At 42.1% G+C, this 22,149-nt stretch overlaps 1 protein-coding gene across 2 annotated transcripts in view; it reads left to right on the top strand.

Moving 5' to 3' along the window:
- The window catches only part of nrxn2b (neurexin 2b), a 571,134-nt gene that overhangs the window by 458,442 nt on the left and 90,543 nt on the right, over positions 1-22,149 (top strand). For both annotated transcript variants that reach the window (XM_073475282.1, XM_073475281.1), the window contains one exon: positions 5,029-5,210. In XM_073475282.1, coding sequence (XP_073331383.1) covers positions 5,029-5,210 — 182 coding nt within the window. The remainder of the gene's footprint in view (positions 1-5,028; positions 5,211-22,149) is intronic.

Below are 22,149 nucleotides of genomic sequence, written 5' to 3'. Positions count from 1 at the left end.
TTGAACACTCACTTTTAAGAACTCACTTTTATTTTTGTGTCAGTGTTGAAGTGTGACCACCTGTCAGAGAAGCTCTTTTAACTTCCTTACTGTTGATCTGTTCAAAGACCCAGTGTACATAGAGCATCTCAAAATCCATAGATGTTCTGTGACTGTAAGGAGATCTTTCTCTTGAAGACGACCAGGGAATAATGTCCTCCAGACATGTCTTCTCGAGTTTGATAAAAAACCTTTCCTCTCTTTTTTCGCTCCTTTTCGTCCTTCTAATAGTGTGTGTTGCATCGCAGTGTCTCTCTCAAACGGAGCAGCAGGTGTTTGCAGGGAGAAACAGTGACACATGGATGCGCCCTGTCAGACAACTCATTAGAGACTCTGCACCTCCTTTGTCTCCTAATTTAGAGGAGAGAGGAGTGCACGTACACACAAACACATGTATGCACATATACAAGTGCGCAAAGCAGCAGGTGGCCACTATCCGCTGGACAAATCAAAGCAGGCAGTCAACAGCAGCTCACTGGAAGGATGTAGGAAAGATAGAGAGGTAAAAAGTATTTCCGAGTACTACTAGAGTGTGGAAGTTCTTTTTTTGGTTTTCTTTTTCTCAACTCTTGCACCTCATGTGCTGATGATGAAGACAACGGTGAAAGTGACAAGTGTAACTGTGACGATGTCATCAGCATACAGAGAACTCTCTGGGGAATACAAAGCATATGGTACACGCTCTGCATGACAGGGGTGTTAATTGATGAGAATCAGTTTACTGTGAGTTCACACGTGAGCAGGGATGATACATGCAGCAAGTCTAATTCATTGTACTCCCTAAATACTATCTTAGTTAATAGATTAATGTGAGTTTTTAGAGGACTGTCCTCCTAGATTTTAGATATTTTAAATTGTATCATAGCACCACATCTATCTGCTGGATCCAATCCGATTTTCATAATGAAAAAAAAAATGTGTTGCTGCACCATTACATCAAATGGAATGCATATGTATTCTGCATTGTTTCATACATATTTAAGAGGAATTTGGCAGTACTGACACAGGTACACAAATCAAATATGCCTGGAAGCTTTGGAGCTAAATTAGAATTTAAAATCAAGTTCTGTGGGTTCACATCATATGATAACAGTTCAGGTGCACTAACAGGGTTAGAATCGGACCTGCTGGACTAATGACATATTAGAGATGGACGGAAGCGACTGCCAGATATTGTATTATAAAATCTGATTGGAAACTTTGATCAATTCGGAATTATTTCTTTCCAGCATTCGATATGATGTGTCTCACAGTAGAATCCCTGCCGATTTCTTGGCTCCTTCTTCAGCTCTTTGCTCAGCTAGAATGGAATTCAAGCTGAAATCATTAACATGAGAGGAACTTAAAATGGTGTTTAAGTTACAGCAAAGATCGAGGAGCATTCAGAGTTACGCTTTTGACATAATCTTATATCATTGTGTTGTCTTGCGAATAAACAGCTATCTGACTAGCTGGATGAAATTTAATGATTGAATTATTTGCATATCACAACACAGTATTGGAATTACACACAAAGGTAGCATGAGATGGTGTCGATTTTGTTTTTAAAGCACTCATCATAGCTTAGTGTGACTGACATATCTGAGTAATTTTCCAACATATGCTTATTTACTATAGAAAAGAAAACTTATATGTCCATCTAATTATTGCAACAAGGTACTTTAGACGTTACATTTTCGCAAAGTTGAGGAACTCCCAAGAAACACATTAAAGAAAAATGGCAAAATTGTTGCAATAGATATCCTGACTCTTAGTTGATAGTATGGGTCAAACTCAAAAAACACTTGATGATAATATCCCATAATGCAACATGATCCTTTACAACACCACCCCTGCCTGTTAAATGTCCACATTTGCTGTCACACTGAGTAGTAATGCCTCTGACCAGAAAATGTCTAGAGATGCACCTTTAAGTTTCATGTGCTTGGCAGCCAAACTATTTCCCTCCAACTTCTCTCTCTCAACTTTTTCTCCTTGTCCCTCAAACTCTTTCCCTCCTAACACGAGTGCAGTCACATACAGGAATATGCACTCGGCTTCAACTACTATCAACCATTTTTACCCAACATGGCTCCACTCTCTTCTATCACAACATGGCTCCCCTCCCTTTCTGTTCGTCGGCCATTTTAGAAATCTTTTCTCCTCTTTCTCCACAGCTGTCTCTCTCTCAGTTTCTGCGAAGCCCCGGTGCTGCACAGTTAATAAACACAGGAAAGAGACACCAACTATATTGCTCTCGCACTTTCCCCATCCTATCTATTCCCTGCCTCCGTACCCTGTTGTCTTTCTTCATCCTCTCTTTTTCCCCCCTCCTCCGGCACACAACCTCTTTATAGCCCTCCTTGCCATGCTGCGATAATTAGTCAGCGCTAAAATAATACAGCCTCGAGAAAACAACAAGAGCTGAGCAGAGGGCTTAGCTCCACTGGGAAAGAAGGAGGAGGCAGGGGGAGGGATGGCGAGAGCCAGAACGAGGGAGAGGAGAGGGGAAGCGAGAGCGAGGGATGAGAGTTGTGTGTGTCAGCCGATTTCAAATGGCTACCAGCGGATTGTTAGATAATGAAAGTGTCAGGTAGCTGAGTGAGTGTATGTGCATGTATGTGTGTGTGTGTGTGTGTGTGTGTGTGTGTGTGTGTGTGTGTGTGTGTGTGTGTGTGCGTGCGTGTGAGCCAGAAGACTGCATGTCTCCATTCCTTATCAGCCTGCCATTTCCCTGTGTATGACTAAGAGTGTGTGCGGCCTGTTGCTGGGGATGTTGCTTGAAAGCCTCTTGTCCCTGCAGTCATGGCAGCCTCTGCTTTCTATCCTCTGTGACCACAGCACACCTAGATAGAGATTTGTATGGCATGATAAAACAAGGAAATGTGTGTTAGTGTGTGTACGCGCACGTGTGTGTTTATGCTTTCATAGGTAGGTACAGTGTGATAGCCCATGATGTGCATTACTCTGTCCATGTTTGATTGTGCATGTGAATCTGGTGCTGCAGTTAGGACAGTTAGTTTGTGAATTGATTAGCAAATAACCAGAAAAACATCAATCTCGATAATCACTTAATTGTTTGATTCATTTAGCAAGGAAAAATGCGGGCCTCCTGCCTGTTGTAGCATATGAAAAGTGAGGATTTGCAACTTTGCCAATGATGATGTAAAAGCAAAAAGCAGGTGGTCTTCAAGGACAGGGTCAAGAGTCGGGTAAAATTAAAACCTATGACGGTCTAGCTTACTTGTCATGGAAGTCCAAAGTATTGATTGGCAACACTCAAGAAGGGCTTCAACATTGTTCAGTCTGCACTGAGTTTGAAAGTGAGAAGTAAAAGTATAAGTAACCACCATTACATTGTCAGGAGCTTCCATGTCTGCTTGATTGGTACTCTCACCTCTCAACAGAGATGAGAAATAAGAGAGATGTCTCACTCCTGAGCAACTCGCATCATCAGCTCTGAAAAAAACAAATGTCTGATTCAGAATGTTACTGTTTAAGAATATAAGACAAGTTGTAACGTTTTCTGGATGCATTCTGATCTGCTTCTTTCTACTGTGCTCGTTTTTCCAACTAAGCAAAATTGTGATGATGAACGTTACAAACAGAGAGGCAAACTCGTATCCTGGCAATGGAAAGGAGTCGGTTGCCTAATTTTAGTGGGTTTACTCGCGTTTATAAAACCTTCTTATGGACGCTAATTTGGTGTAAAAATGGTATATTAAAGTCATCAAGGTCACATGACGTGTGAATTCTACCACTTGCAAACACAATGCTGAAGGGCAAGAATATACGTATTAATAATATTATTTATTATTGTTATTATTATTATTATTATTCTTATATCATATCTTACACAGAAATACTTCCTCACACAAATATACTTAGTATCTTACACACACAGTGCCTGGAAAGGTAAAAACAAATCCTGACAGTATGAATTGATCTGACTGTGATGTACTGTACACTCTCTGGCAGCATTGGCAAAGTATAACTCATGAGACACATAAGAGTAAAGAAACCTGCAGTCCATGCTCTTGATAATGATATTCCAATTAAATCTAACCGGGCAACTTTTGTTAGATGTATCCCTAATATTGTTACCAAACGATATGTTCATTGACTCACGTTTTAGCTTCATATACATACATTTGCATGCATTAGTATCTATACGCACAGCCTGTTTTATATGTATGTGTATTTATGACAGACAGCCCACAGGGTTGAGAGCAGTTCACCGTGGTTTCATTACTCTATGCTAATCACAGCCAACGCCCGTCATTTCTCATTCAGCACCGGGCTCATTGGAGCCAAGCCAAGTCCTAACTCTGTTACAGTTCAAACATGAAACCGCTCAGCGTACCAGGCGGTTAGATTTTTTCGGCTGGAACTCAAAATACTGTTGAGGCAAAGTTCCTTTGACAGGGAGATCTGAGGAATTTCTTTTGTTGACGTTGAGGGGTGGTGGTTATACTGACAGCATAGCCAACACAAAGTTTGTCAGTTCGCCCTAGTTTGAATGCAACGCAACTGCAGGCAACTGAGGGCAACTGAAACTGCAGTGGCTCGGCAGATTAACATTTCAAAGGGGAGTGACAGCCGACACTGGTGCTACTACTAGTGCTAAGGCTAAACATCACTTCATGATATACACTGCCACATAGCACATTGTTCTGTTTCCCAGAAAGAGCTGCTTTATTTCACATGCATTCTCATTTTAAAACAGAATATTTAGGCCACTTATTTTCATTTTTTAGGGAAATGCCATTGAATTGAGTTCTTGTCTTGTAACTTTTCACTTATATGTGTGTTGTGAAATTTCCTCAAAAAAGGAAGCTTTAACTTTCAGATAATTTTCATAAACTGCAACACAACCAAACAATATTTGACAGAAGAGAGTACATCAATATTAAACTTTGTTTTACATGATCTATTTCTTTTAACTTGTTATTATTATGCCATAACTCAATGATAAACCCCATTTTTCCTTCCTCTTTGTGTGTTTTGCAGCTGGGACAACTTACATCTTCGGGCGAGGCGGAGCCCTCATCACATATACCTGGCCACCCAATGACCGGCCGAGCACACGGGCAGACCGGCTGGCAGTGGGCTTCAGCACTCAGCTGAGGGAGGCTGTTCTGGTCAGAGTAGAGAGTGCCAAGGGACTGGGAGATTATCTGGAGCTGCACATAGTAAGAAACCACCTTGGGGATATTGAGGGGGGATGAATATGATATGCGAATGGAACAGTACACTAAGCTACATTCAGTCAAATGAATCGCTGGGGAAATCCTAGCAAGAAGAGGGGGGAATGGGAAGTACCTGTTACAGGAAGGTGATAGGGCAGAAAAAGTGGTGGTGCAGGATTGTAGAAAGTAGTTCAGAGGACTTTGAGCCATTTAGACTAGTTACCGGAGAATGAGAAAGAAGAAGGAGGGAATGAATTAATCAATAGTGGAAGGAGATGCAGGAAGCAGAAAGGAAGGATGTCAAAGAATGAGGAAAGATGGTCTCCATCAAGGTACAGGGAATAAACCAGAAGCTACGCTCTTAAAGGATGGAGTTGGACTGACTTTGTTGGGCTTTTGGTTTGCTTAAAACCAATGACTATATGACTATGAATCTTTTTAGCATCGTCAATGTGTGTTACTGGGCCTCAGGAATTGACTTACTAACTACAGTATGAAAGAAATGACGGCCAAGACTACGAAAATAATAGCAAAGTTAATGAAAATGTAATAAAGTGGAATAATTAAATCAAAATTGGGCTTGAATTAAAAAGTACAGAGAAATACTAAGACAGTGTTATCTGATTGTGGGCCCTTCCTCTGCGATTCATGAGGTGGTGGTGTTAAATCTTCTCCGGTTGTTAAGGCATTTTCTTCAACTGCCTTGTCATTTCTTTGGTGTGTAGTATTTGCAAGGGTCACTTGAAGTAATTATTGTGTGAAGAGTCCAGCAAATGACTGATCACCTAACAGCATTTATTTTGATTCCCTGTCAAACTAGTTATTAGTCTCATCTCTGCTTTTATTGCTTTCATATGTCGGGCTTAAAGGTCATTTAAAACCACCTCTGACGATAACTTTAAATGGCAATTAAGGGACAGCAGGCATTTAAAAATGCATTTACACAGGCTCTAATTGTCTCATTGACCCCTGTGCTTCCTCTACTGAACATTACATTCAAAGCTCATTATAATGGGGGCTTTTCTGTTAATTACCAACCAAGACCACACCTGGTGACTCTGATCCATTCATCACGTCGCTGGAGCCACAAGAATAAACATAGTCAGATTCACAAATACAGTGTTACTATACCAGCTGGTGCAAAAGATGTTGCAATGTCCTGCAGATCCTTTACACTCTCTTAAAGTACGCAGTGATAAGGAACGATCACTGTTATCTACACTCAGCCATCTGCACAAGTGTGTGTGTGTGATCACACCACTCTTACATTGCGGTGACCCCAATTTGTTTGGGCTGCCCGTGCCTGGAAGCGACAGGAACATAGTTGACCCCAGGTCACTTCTCATCCAGTGCTCCGTAAACTGAGAGGGACGGAGGGAGGAATGATGGGAAAGAGAGAGGGAAAGGTGAAAGAGTAGTGGGGGAGAGCTGGTGGATAGACCAAGTAGGTCAAGGCCAATTTGAATGCTTTTAACATAGGGAATAAATAGTGATAATGACTGTAAGCATGAACGATTACTTGTGTAAATGGAATGGACAGAACAAAATAATGCTGGGGTTGAAGTGCTGCTGTAGTGGAGATCAACAACTTTGAACTTTAAAGGGTCAATTCCTGTCATTTTCAATTGCTTTTAACATTAAAAAGATTGTTTGGAGAGAGTCACACATGACTCAACCAATGAGCCTTACAAATATTAAAAGATTATCAAAGAATACGTTTGTATTACATTACATTACATCTCTCCATGCAGATGGTTTCCATTTTACTTGCCCAGGTTTTTAGATTTCCATCTCTGAGACCGCCGCAGCTACTCAAATACAATGGAAGCAAGTGGACTTTTTTTGGACTGGCACAGCATTGAGAAAGGAAATTTAAAAAATGTATGAGCGGCATCTCTTACCAGAAACTCTCATTACTGAACATTATCCACAGACTTCACTGCGACTGGAGCTACTTTCAACCCCGAAGAAAGAGTTCCCATTAAAACCGTTGTATGTTCTGTGGATTATCCCAAGTAACAAGAGACTGTTTCTGGAATGACGTATCACTGTTGAATTTTAAATGTAATTTCAATGCCGTGAGCATCACAACAAAATTCTATTTCCCTCCGTCATATTGGGGTGTTGCAGGAAATCTCAGAGGCAGATATCTCAAAACCTGCAGAAATGAAACCGCATCTATCTGCATGGCTACGCGCCACCAGAGATTGGCAGAATCATTTTATTTTTATGCAACGTGGGTGAACTGATCCTTTAACTTAAATTCAACTTTCTGGAGAGTTTGAGGTGCATTGGTTTTTCTATTCTAACCTGAAGGAATGGGTCCTCACTGTTTGTCTCTGCCAGTCGCTCACAATCACTCATCAGTCCTTGTTTTGCTCGCTCTCCTCTCAACTGCATATTCTCTATCTAACTTCTGTGTCTTTCATTTACTCCCTCAGTCCCTCCTGCCTGGCCCGTTCATTCTCTCTTTCTCTCCCTCTCTCACACACACATCAGTGACTCTGACACACCAGCCCGGCTCCTCTGCTCCCATTGCAATTACATTTCATTTGCTGCCGTTCCTCCCGAGTCGCTCTCCTAAATGACTCTGTTCAGCCCATGGTGGGTGTTTGGGTTCTGTTAATTATGCCCGTCTCTCTTTGAAGGGAGAGGTACAGGCAAATTAGACCTGAGAACCCAGGAGCCGTGGCCCCATATCATCCCACCTGATGGGGGGCCTCACAGACCCAATCAAACTACAAAATAGCTCCACGTTTAAACAGTGATGGTGGCCTTGAGGTCCAATACCTGGGGCCTTATTCATTAGCCTTGGCTAGTGGTTCAAAAATAGCATTTCACTTTTCATTCCGAGTTCGCTTGTTTCATGGACTAGAATTTCAAAGGTTGTTATCCTGAAGGACTTGATTTTTAAAAGTGGACATGCACATTTTTTAAGAAAATATTTTGTTTGAAATTCCTGGATTTCTGTATTTTGAGAGCAGAGGTCCAACATTACTCATCAAGCAATTAATTCATGTTAACGTAGAGCCTTTTTAAGCCTGTAATTTTGAGTCAGTGGCCCACACTCAGATCCTAACCATTTCCTGTCATTACAGGATATGACACATCACTGATGGATGCTTTCTCTGTCTGTGTAACTAGAAAGACTGGTACTGGTGGGCACAGCTGATAATGTGTCAGCAGGATGTGATAGAGCATTATTCCTTATCTCACACCAACCACCCGTCCCTTTATATACCCTTCCTCCCTTACCAGACCTCCACCGCTTTCATGCCACCCCCTCCCTCCATTTCTGTCCATTTGCCTGACAGAGGGCAGGACATCACTCACTCCATCTTCTTGACATGCTGTCATCAGGTCCCGGAGTAGAAGATGTAGAGTCAAGGTTGTAGGATAGGTTGCTTACACTGAATGTGCTGACTGTGGCTGCTTTTAAATGGACATACCATATCCTCACAAGACACTGTATTTTGCACTTCCCTGTTTGTTTACTGTGGGCGTGTCTGCAAACTTTCTAGTTGACATTTCGAGAGTTGTTGATGAAAAAGCTTTGAAATTCATTATTTGGAAAATGCCATAGGAATGAATCATCACTGAGCAGACCAAACGCGACAGTGCAGATTGCCGTTGCATTGCAGTATTGCTCGTGGGTCTTTAAAGATTCTCTGTCAGGTTGTGTTATCAAGCAGTAGAAAACTGAAAACATCTGGATTTGCTGTCTGATCATGGAGAATATTTGCTTTTCATCCTGTAGACTTCATCAGTTCCTCTGTATTTAATCACCCAGAGAAGTTGAATACCACAGAACTCCCCAAGAGCCAGTAGAACTAATTAAGCTTATTGGATGAATGTAGAAACATTTTCAAGGATAGTCAGTCAGTCTAGTTGCCTTTTACTCACTGTGCTCAGATGAATATGTTGGTGGATCACAGCTCAAGGTATGCATTGGTTTGAATTAGTTTCCGTTTTAGTGGTAGCCGCTCAGTGTGGTGGGGTATTATACTGTATGTCACCATACGTCACATTGGTCTATCCAGCCATCATAGGCTATAGCTAGAAATACAATCTAGTCCGTCTTCTTGGCAAAAACAAAATGCTGTTGGAGGGCTTTGACTTTGATTCCTTTCAGATGATGTTGTTAAAAAATGTTGGTCAACTGTTGTGACCATGAACAAGTGCTTTGGTTTGTGATGACACCTGACCAAGTTCCATTTGCTGGACAAAGGTAAGCAGTTAATTTGAAAGCTCCAGGAAGAGCTTAGTTTTTATCCCCAATGTTAAGAATAAATGTCCGCACTCAAGTAAAAGTTTTAATTAACTTTGAATAGGTAAAATCCGTATTGGAAGATGAGCAGATATTTATCTCTAAAAAGATACTGATTCGTTTTGTCAGTAATTTAAGTCTCCACGACATCGAAAATACCCTTTGGTTTCACCAACCCCAACATGAATTAAATACGAACAGACACAACTTTTATTACTTCAGTGAGCATTTTCTGTATGCTTCGATTTAGTAGACAGGATGTCCCCCAGTCCCCATGATGTCTTTCACAGGATGTTAGCTCCACAGAAGTAAAAAATGGTCATTTGGGAGGGCAGGACATCATTTTTTGCCAATCTTCATGACATTTCCACCATCAGGGCCTGGGGTGTGAGATTCAGGGAATGAAGGTTACAGACAGATATGGAAGTGGGCTGATATCTCCCATCTGTGGCTGCTGGAAAAGGTAGATGTCCTTGCAAGACCTTGGAACCCAGTCATAAAAGAAACAGGTCGTAATTTATATATATATATATAAAGACTATTTGAAGCCAATAGCAGTTTTTCTTTTTGAACTTTTCTCTCATTGCCAGTTCAAACAAATTTCCATTATTATCAGAAACAAGAATGTCATTTGTATCAATTTAAATGAATTCCTTTACTCATGAGACAATATAGTAGGTGTTGATGATCCAGGAAATGGAGTTTGAGGTTATGCAAGTTAATATTTCCACCTACAGTTTTATAGGTTTGTATATTAAGAACTTCTCAAACTAGTGAACAAGCGATTGTACCATTTTTTTTAGGTAGCACACCAGTCAGTTCGAGTGCTGTTGTAGAATACAGACCTGCCTTAGCGGTACCAGACGGAGTGTGAAAGCTGCAGTTGCAAGGCCTGGTCTGCTGTGTTTTCACACAGTCATATCTCAGTGCAAACAACAGCACAACATTCATTTGTTTTGTGCTGACGTGATAGCCTTTCCATTTTTCTCCTGTACACAAACATTGGCAATTTGAAAACTGGGCATGCGAGAAGTGTTGCCTTTCATTTCAGTCTGGCTAGAATGCCTTGTCATTCTCCGGTTTCATGCTTTGCTGTCCCCGCTACCTGGCTCATATGACACCCCTGCAGGCAGCCCCCCACCTAGTGTGGTAAACAAAGGCTTTTTGGAAAAGTTTGGAAGACCGTCTACTTTGCTTTCCTCGCCAATGTGTGTTTGTTGACTTCAATATGGAGGAAATAGCCTGTCTTTAGGGGCCTCACAAAACTTAAACTATCCTCAGCTTTATGACTCATCAGGTATTAATAGAAATTACCAAGCAGGTTCTTTAATCCAAGCAGAAGTAATATCCCTTGCTTAAGACTGTTAAAATGTAGAGTCTTTTATGTAGCTGTTTTCACTCAAGGCAATAAAGGAACAAAAAACTAATCAGCAAATTGGGGTTATTTGTTATGCACGAAGAGATGAGTCATTAATGAAGAAAGGAGCAAATATCAGAGCCATTCCCTTCATGAGCTACTCATAAACTTTCCAAATGGCCTGACAGATGGCTTAATAAAGTTGTGGCGGTTCGGATGCACCTTTCAAAACTAGAACTTGCGCCATCTTTTTTAATATATTTTTCAGAGGTGTCTGTTTATATTTATCGCTGTTCTCACAGGCACCGCTCACATTTGACAGTCATTACATTTACAGCTGGCAAGTTGTCGCACTAACTGCTCTGTGGGAAGTGTCTCATCTGCAGTTATGGGCCGGTGCACAGCGCACAGCGGGCCTCCCCGAGTACCTCCATCACTGGCTGTCCGGTCCCGGCTCGTAGCATTAAATAAGGGCTGCCTCTGATTACCCGTTAGGGAGCCATCCCTCACCACAACTGTCTATGTTGAGCAGGGGCAGAGAGAGAGGGCGAGGGGGATAGCAAAAGGGACATGATTATATTTTCTCCCTCCGACCCTGGTGTTACCCCTCTCCCAGGGTGTGACAAATGCTGATTGAGAAAGGAACAGAGAGAGACACACAGGCTTTATGTGGTCAGCATCCCCAACAAAAAATATGAAGTGCAGCACCTGACTTCATTAACATTTCCTCTCACTCGTGGCTAATGAGAGGATCACTTCTCTTTTTTAGGGATAAACCACAACACTGCCTTTCTTTATTTTATTTTTCCAATGGCCAGAGGTTATCTGTCAAGGGTTTAAGCCAGTAACTGTTTAATTATGGGTTGAAAAACATGATCTGACGTTTGACAGCAGCCTGGGATAAGATGACTGGCGAAGGGAACGAGGTGGATAGAGAGCTTTGAGAGTGCAACGGGGATCCGAGAGATGCCGGCGTCAGATAAAGGCAGATGGTGATGCGGATAAAACTGTCAGAGAGAGGCAGAGGCTTTTATCCTCTGCTCCCCGCCCCCGGTAAAAACAGACACGCACACACATGCACAGTACGCCTTTACTCCTAACTAGCTGTCAGTAGCACGCAGAGTCACTCACTGCTCTCAGGTTCCAGCTAGATGCCAGAGTTGTTCACAGACACATTTGCAAGGACACGTTCACGTTTACTTACAAGACATGTATGATTAGCCCTGGTGCATGCTATTTACAAGGGCACATTCTCCCCAACACAGTGATTTTGCTATTTCCTTATTTATAACTCCCCCCCACCCCCACCCCTCCACCTTTCCATTCTTAAATGGGTGTCACTTCTCCAACCTACTCTCCTTCATCTTGTCAGGGGGTTAAAAGCCAAACATGCAGGGAGGGACAGGGGGATGAAGCATGGAGAACAATTGAGGGAGAAAGGGAGGCATAGCTCTGATGAATGCAGCTGCCTCGCAAAGGGGAGCGTGGGCCGCCGTCAGTAATGAGATTGGGTCCTGGTGGGTTTGGCAGGGTGTCTCTTCTTAGCTGGCGGGAGCCTGACAGTATATCGATTAATCCTTCCCTTTCGCATCACTAATTAACTGTCCCTGCGGGTGGAGGGGCAGAAGGGCAGAAGCTGAAGGGGGGAGGGGGGCAGACCTTAGAGCTTTAATCATGGGTGGCTAACTTTGTGTTAGGGCTTTAGGAACTAGACCTTCCTATAGATCTGACCTCCTTCATGAGGATTTGTAGACTCCATTCATATCAAACCATTCATCACTAAAATCCATCTATTTGACTGGTGATGCTTGTAGAGGGCAGAACACAGTGTGAGTTTAATTGCTGCCTGAGGGTCTCACAACTCTTTGGCGACCATTTTAAAGCAGTGCCACTGCTGGTACCTGTTTGGTCATCTATCTTGATTTTTAGATGCAAGGCACTTCACAAACCCAAGGAGTAGCTCACTACGGCTGAGGTCTGGGCAAGCTTGGTTAAACTGTCAGATCTAAATGTAAATGGCTTGTTAGAGGGTCATTTAATTCGTCAACTTTGCAGCTGCTGAAGGAATGAAAGGGTACATAGCATAGTGCCTCACTGCATCTGATTGAGACATTTCAAGCACATATTGTATTAATGTTGCATTTTCAGCCACAACCCCTACTACTTATATAACAACAGCTGTTTTTGCTTTGGCGGTGGATGAAAAGCATCCGTATTTTCATCACTGATCGATGTGTGGTCAGAGATATAATGTGATTAAACACTTCAGAAGAAAAGGGCAGCCTATATAACACAGTGTTGATTTACTCAAGAGGAAGATGCTCTCAGGAAGTAACGGATAAAATTACATTGTGTTCCTAATATCTTCTGTTACAGTAGATCCTAACAGTCTATCTGCACTGTACTGTTGCTTGAAGGACATCACTTTTTGTTGCTTTGTCTCAATCATGTAAAATACACGTGTAAAACTAAAACTTACTCATGATAGGTCCATAAAAATCATAATCATTTTGTAAACAAGGTGACCTCAACTGTTTTTACTGACTGTAGGTCACTGTACTTGTAGCTCACACTGGCTGTGTCTCCTGTGAGTGCAAACTGGTGGTTGGGCTTCCTGGATCAATAAGCTATTAGGGTCCAAGAGAGCCGGCCTGTCTGTAAGGTTTCTGTCCTGCCTTTAATAATTAGCTGGGAAGGCAAAACTACCCCTTTCTATTCTTTCTTGTCGTGTCTGCCATCCCCTTTCCTCTGTTTACCTCTGTTCTCTGCCTACATACTTGTAGTGCGTACGCAATTGGCTTACTCCAGATGAGTACTGTATGACTGCCTGTCTACCAGCAATCTAATATGATGCATTTTATTTTCCACACAAATTATGTTATCAGCACCGTGATGCATTCTGCTGACAGTCTCATTTTCTTTCAAATTTAACATGCAGGATTTCGCATTCACTGTGTGGGTTTTATAATCTTGGAGATTAGAATTAACTCAATGGGGCCGACATGTAAGGGTTCACAATACGACTGCATGAATCAGGTTAAGATTTAAAGAGAAAACAAAATGCATATAAAGCTGGTCCCAACAATCCCATTGCTCAGCAAAATGAAGAAGGATTAGTAGCATGGAACGGGGAGGAAAAAGGAAGGAGTTGGGAAGGGCAGAAAGAAATTTAGAGCATGTAAGAAGCTAGAAAGGAAAAATAAGAGAGAGGGGAAAAAAGAAAAGTACAATCATCCAGTCTACTTCTTCTTTAGTTAGGCGGCCCGAGGAGAGAACCACTGTTAGGTCCTTACCAAATGTCAATGCTGCACATCCAGCCCTCAGCTCCCTCTGGATGCACTTTAGCCGAGCCTTCCGATGCGATGAGCATCCGGCTGGCACAGAGGATATCCCACCCATTTATTTAACACAGCTCTAAAGTCATACAACATTACTCATTAGAAATGATGCCTTCATTTGCATTCTGATTCGTCTACAGCCACTGCTGCTGCTGCTGCTGCCTCCGCTATTAACGATTCTCTGTGACTAATACACTCATTTTCTGTTTGAACGCACAGGTGTCTGCACCGTTCTGAATGGTCTCATTAAAACTATTCTCTTCCATGATTGACTCATAATGCTGACACATGCATGAATAACAGAGTGGATACGTCATCCTAAAACAAACACCAATTTCCCACAGTGCTTGTATGCAAACTCCAAATTTTCATACTTAACACCTTCCCCCAGCTTCTGGCTGAGTGTTATAATTATCTGCTAAGCATCGCTGAAAGCTGCCTGTTAGCAATTTTATATGATACTTTTTGGACTTTGGCTGACCTGCATGTCTTCTCCCCTCTTTGATTCATCACCACATCCATAATTCATCCTTGCCCTTTTCATGGAAGTTTGTCTATTGACTTTCTGTACTGTTTTAATAAAGCTTATGTCTTCTATTGATTGTAAAACCGCTATGAGTCCATTCCCCCCTTTAATATATCAATCGACCACCAAATGAGCATCCTACATCACTTTTGGCCTACTTTCCCCGGGAAGAAATAATCTATACCTTTAGCCCAAACACTGTGAGTGTTGCTGTGAAGAAAATCAACAAAAGTCAGACTTTCCAGTCCAAAAATCATTTTTGAACTTTTTCCACTCCTATCTTAAAATAGTCCAAGCCCAAACGCTGTTACCAAATTATTTTCTTGCTCTTGTCTCGGTGTATTTGTTGGCTACCTTGGGGAGGATGTTTCTACCTTGAACATAGTAAAGACTGAAAGGAGCATGTGAAGGAAAAGATGAGTAGAACGAGAAAAGGGCTCACAGATTGAGGGAGAAAAAAGGAAAAGCAACAGAGCCAGAGAGAGAAAGACGGGCTACAAGAGAATGTCTCGGAGGCCGAGGGAGGGAAAAAAAGATGTTTACATCTGCTCATCCATGCACAGCGCACATGTCTATGTTCCAAGCCCTCGGTGATGTACTCAAGGCAGCAATGATGAATGCATCCTTTCTCAGTCACCACTCTTAACTTTGTGAGTCCATCAACCATTCTGCTGTTGGCAGACCAGGAAAAACCACTTCATTATTTACAGCTTTTGTTGTTCTGAAAATGAACACCATTAAGAATGAATGTGCGGAGCCGTCAGCATAAATTTGGTCAGAACTGAGAGTGACAATATTTAAAAGCGACCGGTGTAGAGCTAAGATAAGAAGAATGCTTTTTCTAAACTGTAATTCTTTTTGAGGAAGAAAAGAGCTCTTAATAAATGCCACACAACATCCCTCTAAAGAAGAAAAAGAGGCACTCAGCGAGGCCAGGAACATGGCAGCAACTGCTCCATGATGCTTTTCTATTTACTGAGTTCAGACTTGGTTGCACCGCTAGGTCGCTGAGGTTGCTCCGCTCATGAAGTCTGTGTACAAGTGCTGTCGCATGCACCGTGTGGGTGTGTCAGTGTTCGATGTGCAGAGTCCACAGGCCAGTATATTGAGTCCGCTCGCCGTAACTTGAGCAGTTGGTCTGCTGACAATTAATTTCCATTGCTTGGAGAGGAAACAAACGGCTGAGGAGGGATGATGAGACGGATGACAGTGGAGAAACGGACGAAGAAGGAAAAGAACAAGTGAATGACGCAGTTCTGGTTTATTACAGTTGGGTCGCACTGCTTTGGGGTTTTTTCATCATTTCTGTCTGTTAAGTGCACTGATTAAAGTAGCTGCTGCTATCTCGGAGCACAGCAACACCACTGCTACATAGAAACATGAGGAGAACAGCTAAATGATCTAAAACTCACAAATTGTTGGGGGTAATGTCACATTCATGTCATCCTAAATATCTGTTTGTGACTTGTAAATTGTGTTCAAGTCAACATCCAAGGTGAAATTATGATTTGGAAACAAAGATTAGTTTGAAATCTCTGATATACCTGACCTGGTGTTTAAAAAACAAACCAATATAAATGCCTTGCATCCTGCAAAGTCTCTCATCCAAGGTAATTAAACCCAAATGTCGGATATAGTGCTACAGGGTCAATGCACAGTATTTTTTTAACAGTAGCCCAACCAAATTTGTTCATGACAGCTTGTAAGTCATAAACATTAGAATGTTTCTCATCTCTACCAGCCGCATGATGTGACATTATCTCTCATTGGACAGAACAACCACAAAGGTCAAAATTGAGTCTATATACAGGGTGTGTGCATATTAAAGTTAACATTTTAACCTTTTCTTTCATTTTTTTAGCCTTTGGGTTTTCTACAAGCTAACTGATTGTGTGAATGCTCATGAATGCTTATTTTTTTTGGTGTCTTCCCAAATCTCAATAATTTGGTGATTCTAATGTCATTTTTCACTCATAGACATAATGTCCAAAACCAAGAAAATAGTCTTAATGGAATTTTCCTTAAATGGCAAAAATGAAAATGTTCTCTTATCCCTCCCATTTAGCCCATCAACCCCTTCTCTCTTTTTCAATTTTTTCTTCTTTATGGGTCGAGGAGTACTTTCACCAGTAATTCATCCCCACTGATATGAGTGACTGAGGTTTTAGCTCACTGAGCAGCGAGAGAAGTCGACTGTCCTGTCTTCCTCTCTCTTTCCCCGAGAGATGAAATCCTGTTGTCAGACCGGTGATAACCGATGCATGATGGGGCCCTGAGGTCTGTGCAAACCCTGCAGAGACCATCCTATGGATGTTCACTGCTGAATCTTTCATGCGCTATCACCCGGGCCGATAAGGTGCAAATAGGATTCGTTTGCTGCGGCTGCTGTATAGCTTTGGTAAATCTGTTGTAAAAAAAACATTTTTGGTTGGATTTGAAGGGGAGGCAGTGATCTGGTTGGAGACAGCTGTGGACAGAGAGAGGTAAAGAGAGAAAGAGGACAGAGTCGATTATGTTCAGCTGCAAGTATTTTTATATAAACAGATGTATGGTTTAGTTGCTATTGCATAAAGATCATCTTTTACTTTAATTAATCCCCGCCAAGAAAATACGCTCTTATGTAAAAAGTCTTTTGTTTTAGTATGACACTTTCAAAATATTAGTTATTGGGACAAGTATACACAGATTTTTCACCAGCTTGATGCTTTCTACTCTCACTCAGTCCTCCTTTTTCCCCCATTTGAAATAACAGCCTGTCTGCCTGTCAGTTTGCAACTCATCGACTATATCCTCTTTTGTGTCTTTTGTGCCAGAATTGGCTCTGAATTTGATCAGAGATAGAAGCGAGAGAGTGGGGAAAAGGGGGGAAAAATAGTATAGATTTACTTTGATTCATTTCGGCTGCCGTTCAGTGTCTCTTTCTCCTGGGAGGGGGTCAGTATGAGGGAAATACACAAGCAGCCAAAACTGCAAAATGCTCCAGCAAACAAAACAAAAAAGGGCTTTTGTTTTGTTAAGCTCGCATTCACAAAGGCTGTGTGAATGGAGACCTGAAGAGGGAGAAGATCAATTCTTTTGTGACATGTTTATGAGATGTGGAAAACAAAACCAAAATCTGTGTCAGACAAAGAAGTCAAGAATCAAGACAATTCTCTTTGATTCTACTGAGCTGCACAGTCTCACACGCTCCCCCCGTATATTTAGGGGAAGTTAAGCCACAAGGGAGGAACCTCTAATAAGTGATTGAAGGATTGGTGCCATCATATTATTCCTGCACAATTAAGGAGGAGAAGGAAGTTCATCATTCATTCATTGGTTGCTGCTGCTGGGAATTGGGTGTACTGCCATTTCTTAGGTTCATCCGGTAGTGTTCGAGACAGTCAGACGCAAGAATCAGCAACAGCCTTCAGCCATTTAGTTTGCAACCACGCCCAGCTTGGTTGGAGGTCTCACTTTCTTTTCTTCATGTCGGACCTCTTTAGAGTGAATTCAAACGTGCAAGACAATAAAAGAAAGGTAATGTCCCACAAGGAGCCCCGAAACACAGACATCATTAAATGTGTCTGCAGTTCCCTTTTTGAAATTTTAATTTGCCACACCACATTTATGGGTGCTCCTAGCAGGTTATGGTTATTCTTGTTTGTTCCCTCATTTCATAACCCTCCGTCTCTCTAATTCTTTTTTTACATCTCAGTTTTTCTCTTACACTCCCTCTTTGCTGAGTCAGGGCTTGTACTTACAGCCAGGCTTCAGAATGATATGCTGAATAAGTACCCTTATATCCGTAGCTGATGTTGCAAAAGGCTGAGGGAGAGTTGGTGCAAATAAGGGAGGGAGTAGTCGCCAGTTTGACTATAATGAGGGTTGGAAACTTTGGTTTGTATATACAGTAGTTCCCCAAAAAGGGAAATGTGCTGACATTATTTCAGCACAGGCTATGATGAGCGACATTAAGAGACGTGGGCAGATTAGCAAATGTATCCACAGCAGCAGAGAATCTGACATTTTCCTTCATATCTGTAAAGTTAAAGAGGATACTTGGCAGTGGCACAGACTCATAAGGGTTGTGCAAGACGTCGCTTACAAGACAAAGAGTCCACCAACTGACTATTATCCTGTGCGTTTTGGACACATGGATCCCTCCTACTCAACTAAGACTGGGGCAGTAGCCGTCAAGCTGTTCCTCTCCTCTGCAAAGAGCCGGGCCAACTTGAGCAAAAAAAAAAAAGGCTTGCTAGTTGGACGTCTTCCCAGAGCAATTAGCTGAACCCACACGCCTGTTTGATTAATACACAGATGAAAATTAGCTCCTTGCAGCCACTCTGCTGAGCCTAAGTCCTCTCCATAGTGACCAGGTTGAAAGTAGGTTTGTACTTGACTCATATACAGAGCATATGTAGGGTGCAACATTCAAAACAGCATCTCAGATTTGTACGATCCGCATCACTGCTGCAGCTGAAGCATGATAAATGGACGAAGAGGCAGACCACAGTCATCTGTGTTGACAAATGATGAAGCTTTTCCCCTGTTTGCTTACTCCACCTGCTCGCCGGTTTACATTGCCGTGCAATCTTCGCTCAGTCAACCGGGGCGCAATCCATACATATGTGACTGATAGGGCATAGTTATCAAAGCTGGCAGTCCCAATAATTAGAAAAAGGCAATAGTGGAGGCTGAGGAGACCATTTCCCTGATGGATTAACTGCAATTGCTTACAGCGGCGTTCCAGAGCTGTTTACACTGGCAGTCATAAGGCAGATGTATTGAGCATCAGTAATGCCTTTCTCTGCATCCACTTGATCAAAAGCAATCGGCTAACTAATCAACAGATGTAATGGCGTACGATGGTCTGTCTCCAAAAGCAGCAGATGTATTATCATCAGAGAGAAAATAAGATGCGTAAACAACAGGCGCTTCCCCGGGCAGCCAGACTCTCTCATTGATACACACACGCACGCATATGCACACACACACTCACATGGGCAGACACACACACTGCAACCCACCTGGGAGGGATGATCTGAGCACTGACTGTGATGCCAGTCAGACGGAGAAGAGGAGGACACCCAGAAGCTATTCTGAGGGCCCCCCACCTGCTGTTTTAACAAGGCCCAGATCAGTGAGCCTTCTCTGGGTCAGACGGCCGGGGGTGGTGCCTCTCAGCTCTGGTGCCCCCCTGCCAGGTTTGCAGCTGTGTGTGAGGGATCCCGCTGCACTCTGTCTGGCCTTCATGAGGGGGCTAAAGGCTCAATAATAGCTGACATCAATGAAGCCAATCTAATATGGAAAACTCTCAGTGCTGACATCACCTACAGTTACACTGTGAAAAGAGGCATCCCAGGGACTGCAAGGTTTGGAGGGGAAGCAGGGAAGAAAAGTATGTCACACTCAGAGCATCATGTATGCACACAAACATGTATAGAGACAAACGCTGAATAAATCTCTCAATGCTGGAGGCTGTCACGGCGGGATGTTGAGATGCCACACTTGCCATGACAATTAGCTGCACATCTGGCCCGATGATTGAGAGTGACAGCTGGTACAGAAATACCAGAGTTAAATGTGTAAATCTGGAGAGTCCTTCAACATTGAGGGTGGATGCAGTCAAAGAGGAGGGTCAGAGGGAGCTGCAAGTTAGCCACTGAATCTGATGTTAAATAAAAAGTGTGGCGAATAGATTCCTGCAAGGACTGATGCCAGTAGAGAAATACTGCTGAGACAGTATGTGACAGCTGTTAACAACAAAAAAAGTGAGTAGAGGGTTAAATAGCGGCGAGTATTCACTTGAGTTATGTTCAGACCTGTTCCGACATCACATATTGTATTTTTGTTGATGCAAGATGTGACAAGGTGTCCTCGGAATGTGAATAAATGCACAATACATAAATACACATTACCGCTGTTTGTGTAATCCTCTAAAGGAAGGTGAACCTTCACAAATTCAATTTATTTACCCTCTTAAGCTCAAACGGTATACCTAGAATATGACAAAAACTGTAAACTTTATAGAGTAAACAATAGCAAACTAATGCAGGCTCTTAAAAAGGTTAAACATTTGTTGATAAGATTTTTTTATACTGTCATTTGCTGTATCACATGCTCAGAGTTAAGCACAAAGTGTGCCAAGAGCACACCTACCTCTGCGTACCATGCAGTGTTATGTTGTTTTGTTTGTTTGATGTTAAACAGAATGAGTGTACATCCACAAAAATAACAAAAAATATCTTGTGGCTACATGTTATTACTCACTGCAGCTGGCTGCTTAAAGTATAAAGTATTCATCTAGTTCAAGTGCATGCATACAAACTAAGCACCAAGTGCACATATGTGGATTGCAGTCAGAGCCATCACTTCATGTCCGTGCTCAGCGGGGTGTAACAGATAGCAAGAAAGGTTGTTCCAGTTATTGGTTTCATGATTAGTAGAGCTTATGTGTAATCTGGGATTTAGGAGAGGATTGCTTTCAGAGTGTAGATTCACATTACTGCTGAATATATTTGTGATGGAAAGGTCACATATTATTTAAACATTTTTCTGACCACAGTAGCGACAAGACTTGGTGAAAAGTCTTGTAATACATAAAACACCGCTCATCTCAACCTCCCCTACAAAGGTGAAAAGCCCTCCCTAGAGCCAGTGTTTGGTTTGTCCATTCTGGGTTACTGTAGAAACATGGCGGTGCGACATGGCAGACTAAATATGAAAGGCTTATTTTAAGGTAACGAAAATGCAACGATTCTGAGTTTCGGGTGATTATACGCTAATGAGGACATACGTCTGAATATTATATATCCAGTTCTGCCTATAGATCCCCCTAAATCCCAATAAATTCTACACACTGGCCTGTCAAGTGGTGGTTTTACAGCCTTAATCCTTTTGAACATATCAGTTAAACAGAACTGATCGATTATTATCATAAATTTGTGGAACACATACTCAATGAAAATCATATCCTGTATTCATAACAAAGTTTAATATTTAAAATATTAAACTTTGTTAGTCAGGAAGTTGATAGTTTGTTTTCAAAAATTTTAATTTACTTCCTGCCTGACTTACAGTGTTGCATACCCCCATCGATCCAACGACAATATCTTAAAAGAGTGACGGCTACTACTAAACTACTAGATGTACTGTACTGAATCTTGACACGGCAGTATGATGAAGAGGGGATCACACCTTAGTCCCCATAGATCTGGCAAATGAAAGTACAGACAGAGGCGGCAAATTAACACCAACTTTGCCTGTATGGCCATTTAATTGATGGAAGACCTTTCTTTGTGAAGCTGAAAGGAGGGGAGCACCCGGGCGCCCACCCCTCCACTGCCACCATCACCAAGTCCCCGACTCTTAATTATCTCCCGGAATGATGAAAATGAAAAAGAAATAGTAAAGATGGAACCATAGCCGTGGCGGCTGGTGGGTCATTTAGCCAGGCATTTATAAAATGAGATCCC

Source organism: Pagrus major, chromosome 10 (genome assembly GCF_040436345.1).
Source record: "Pagrus major chromosome 10, Pma_NU_1.0".
NCBI classification, from domain to species: domain Eukaryota; kingdom Metazoa; phylum Chordata; class Actinopteri; order Spariformes; family Sparidae; genus Pagrus; species Pagrus major.
This window is presented reverse-complemented; position numbering and strand designations above follow the sequence as displayed.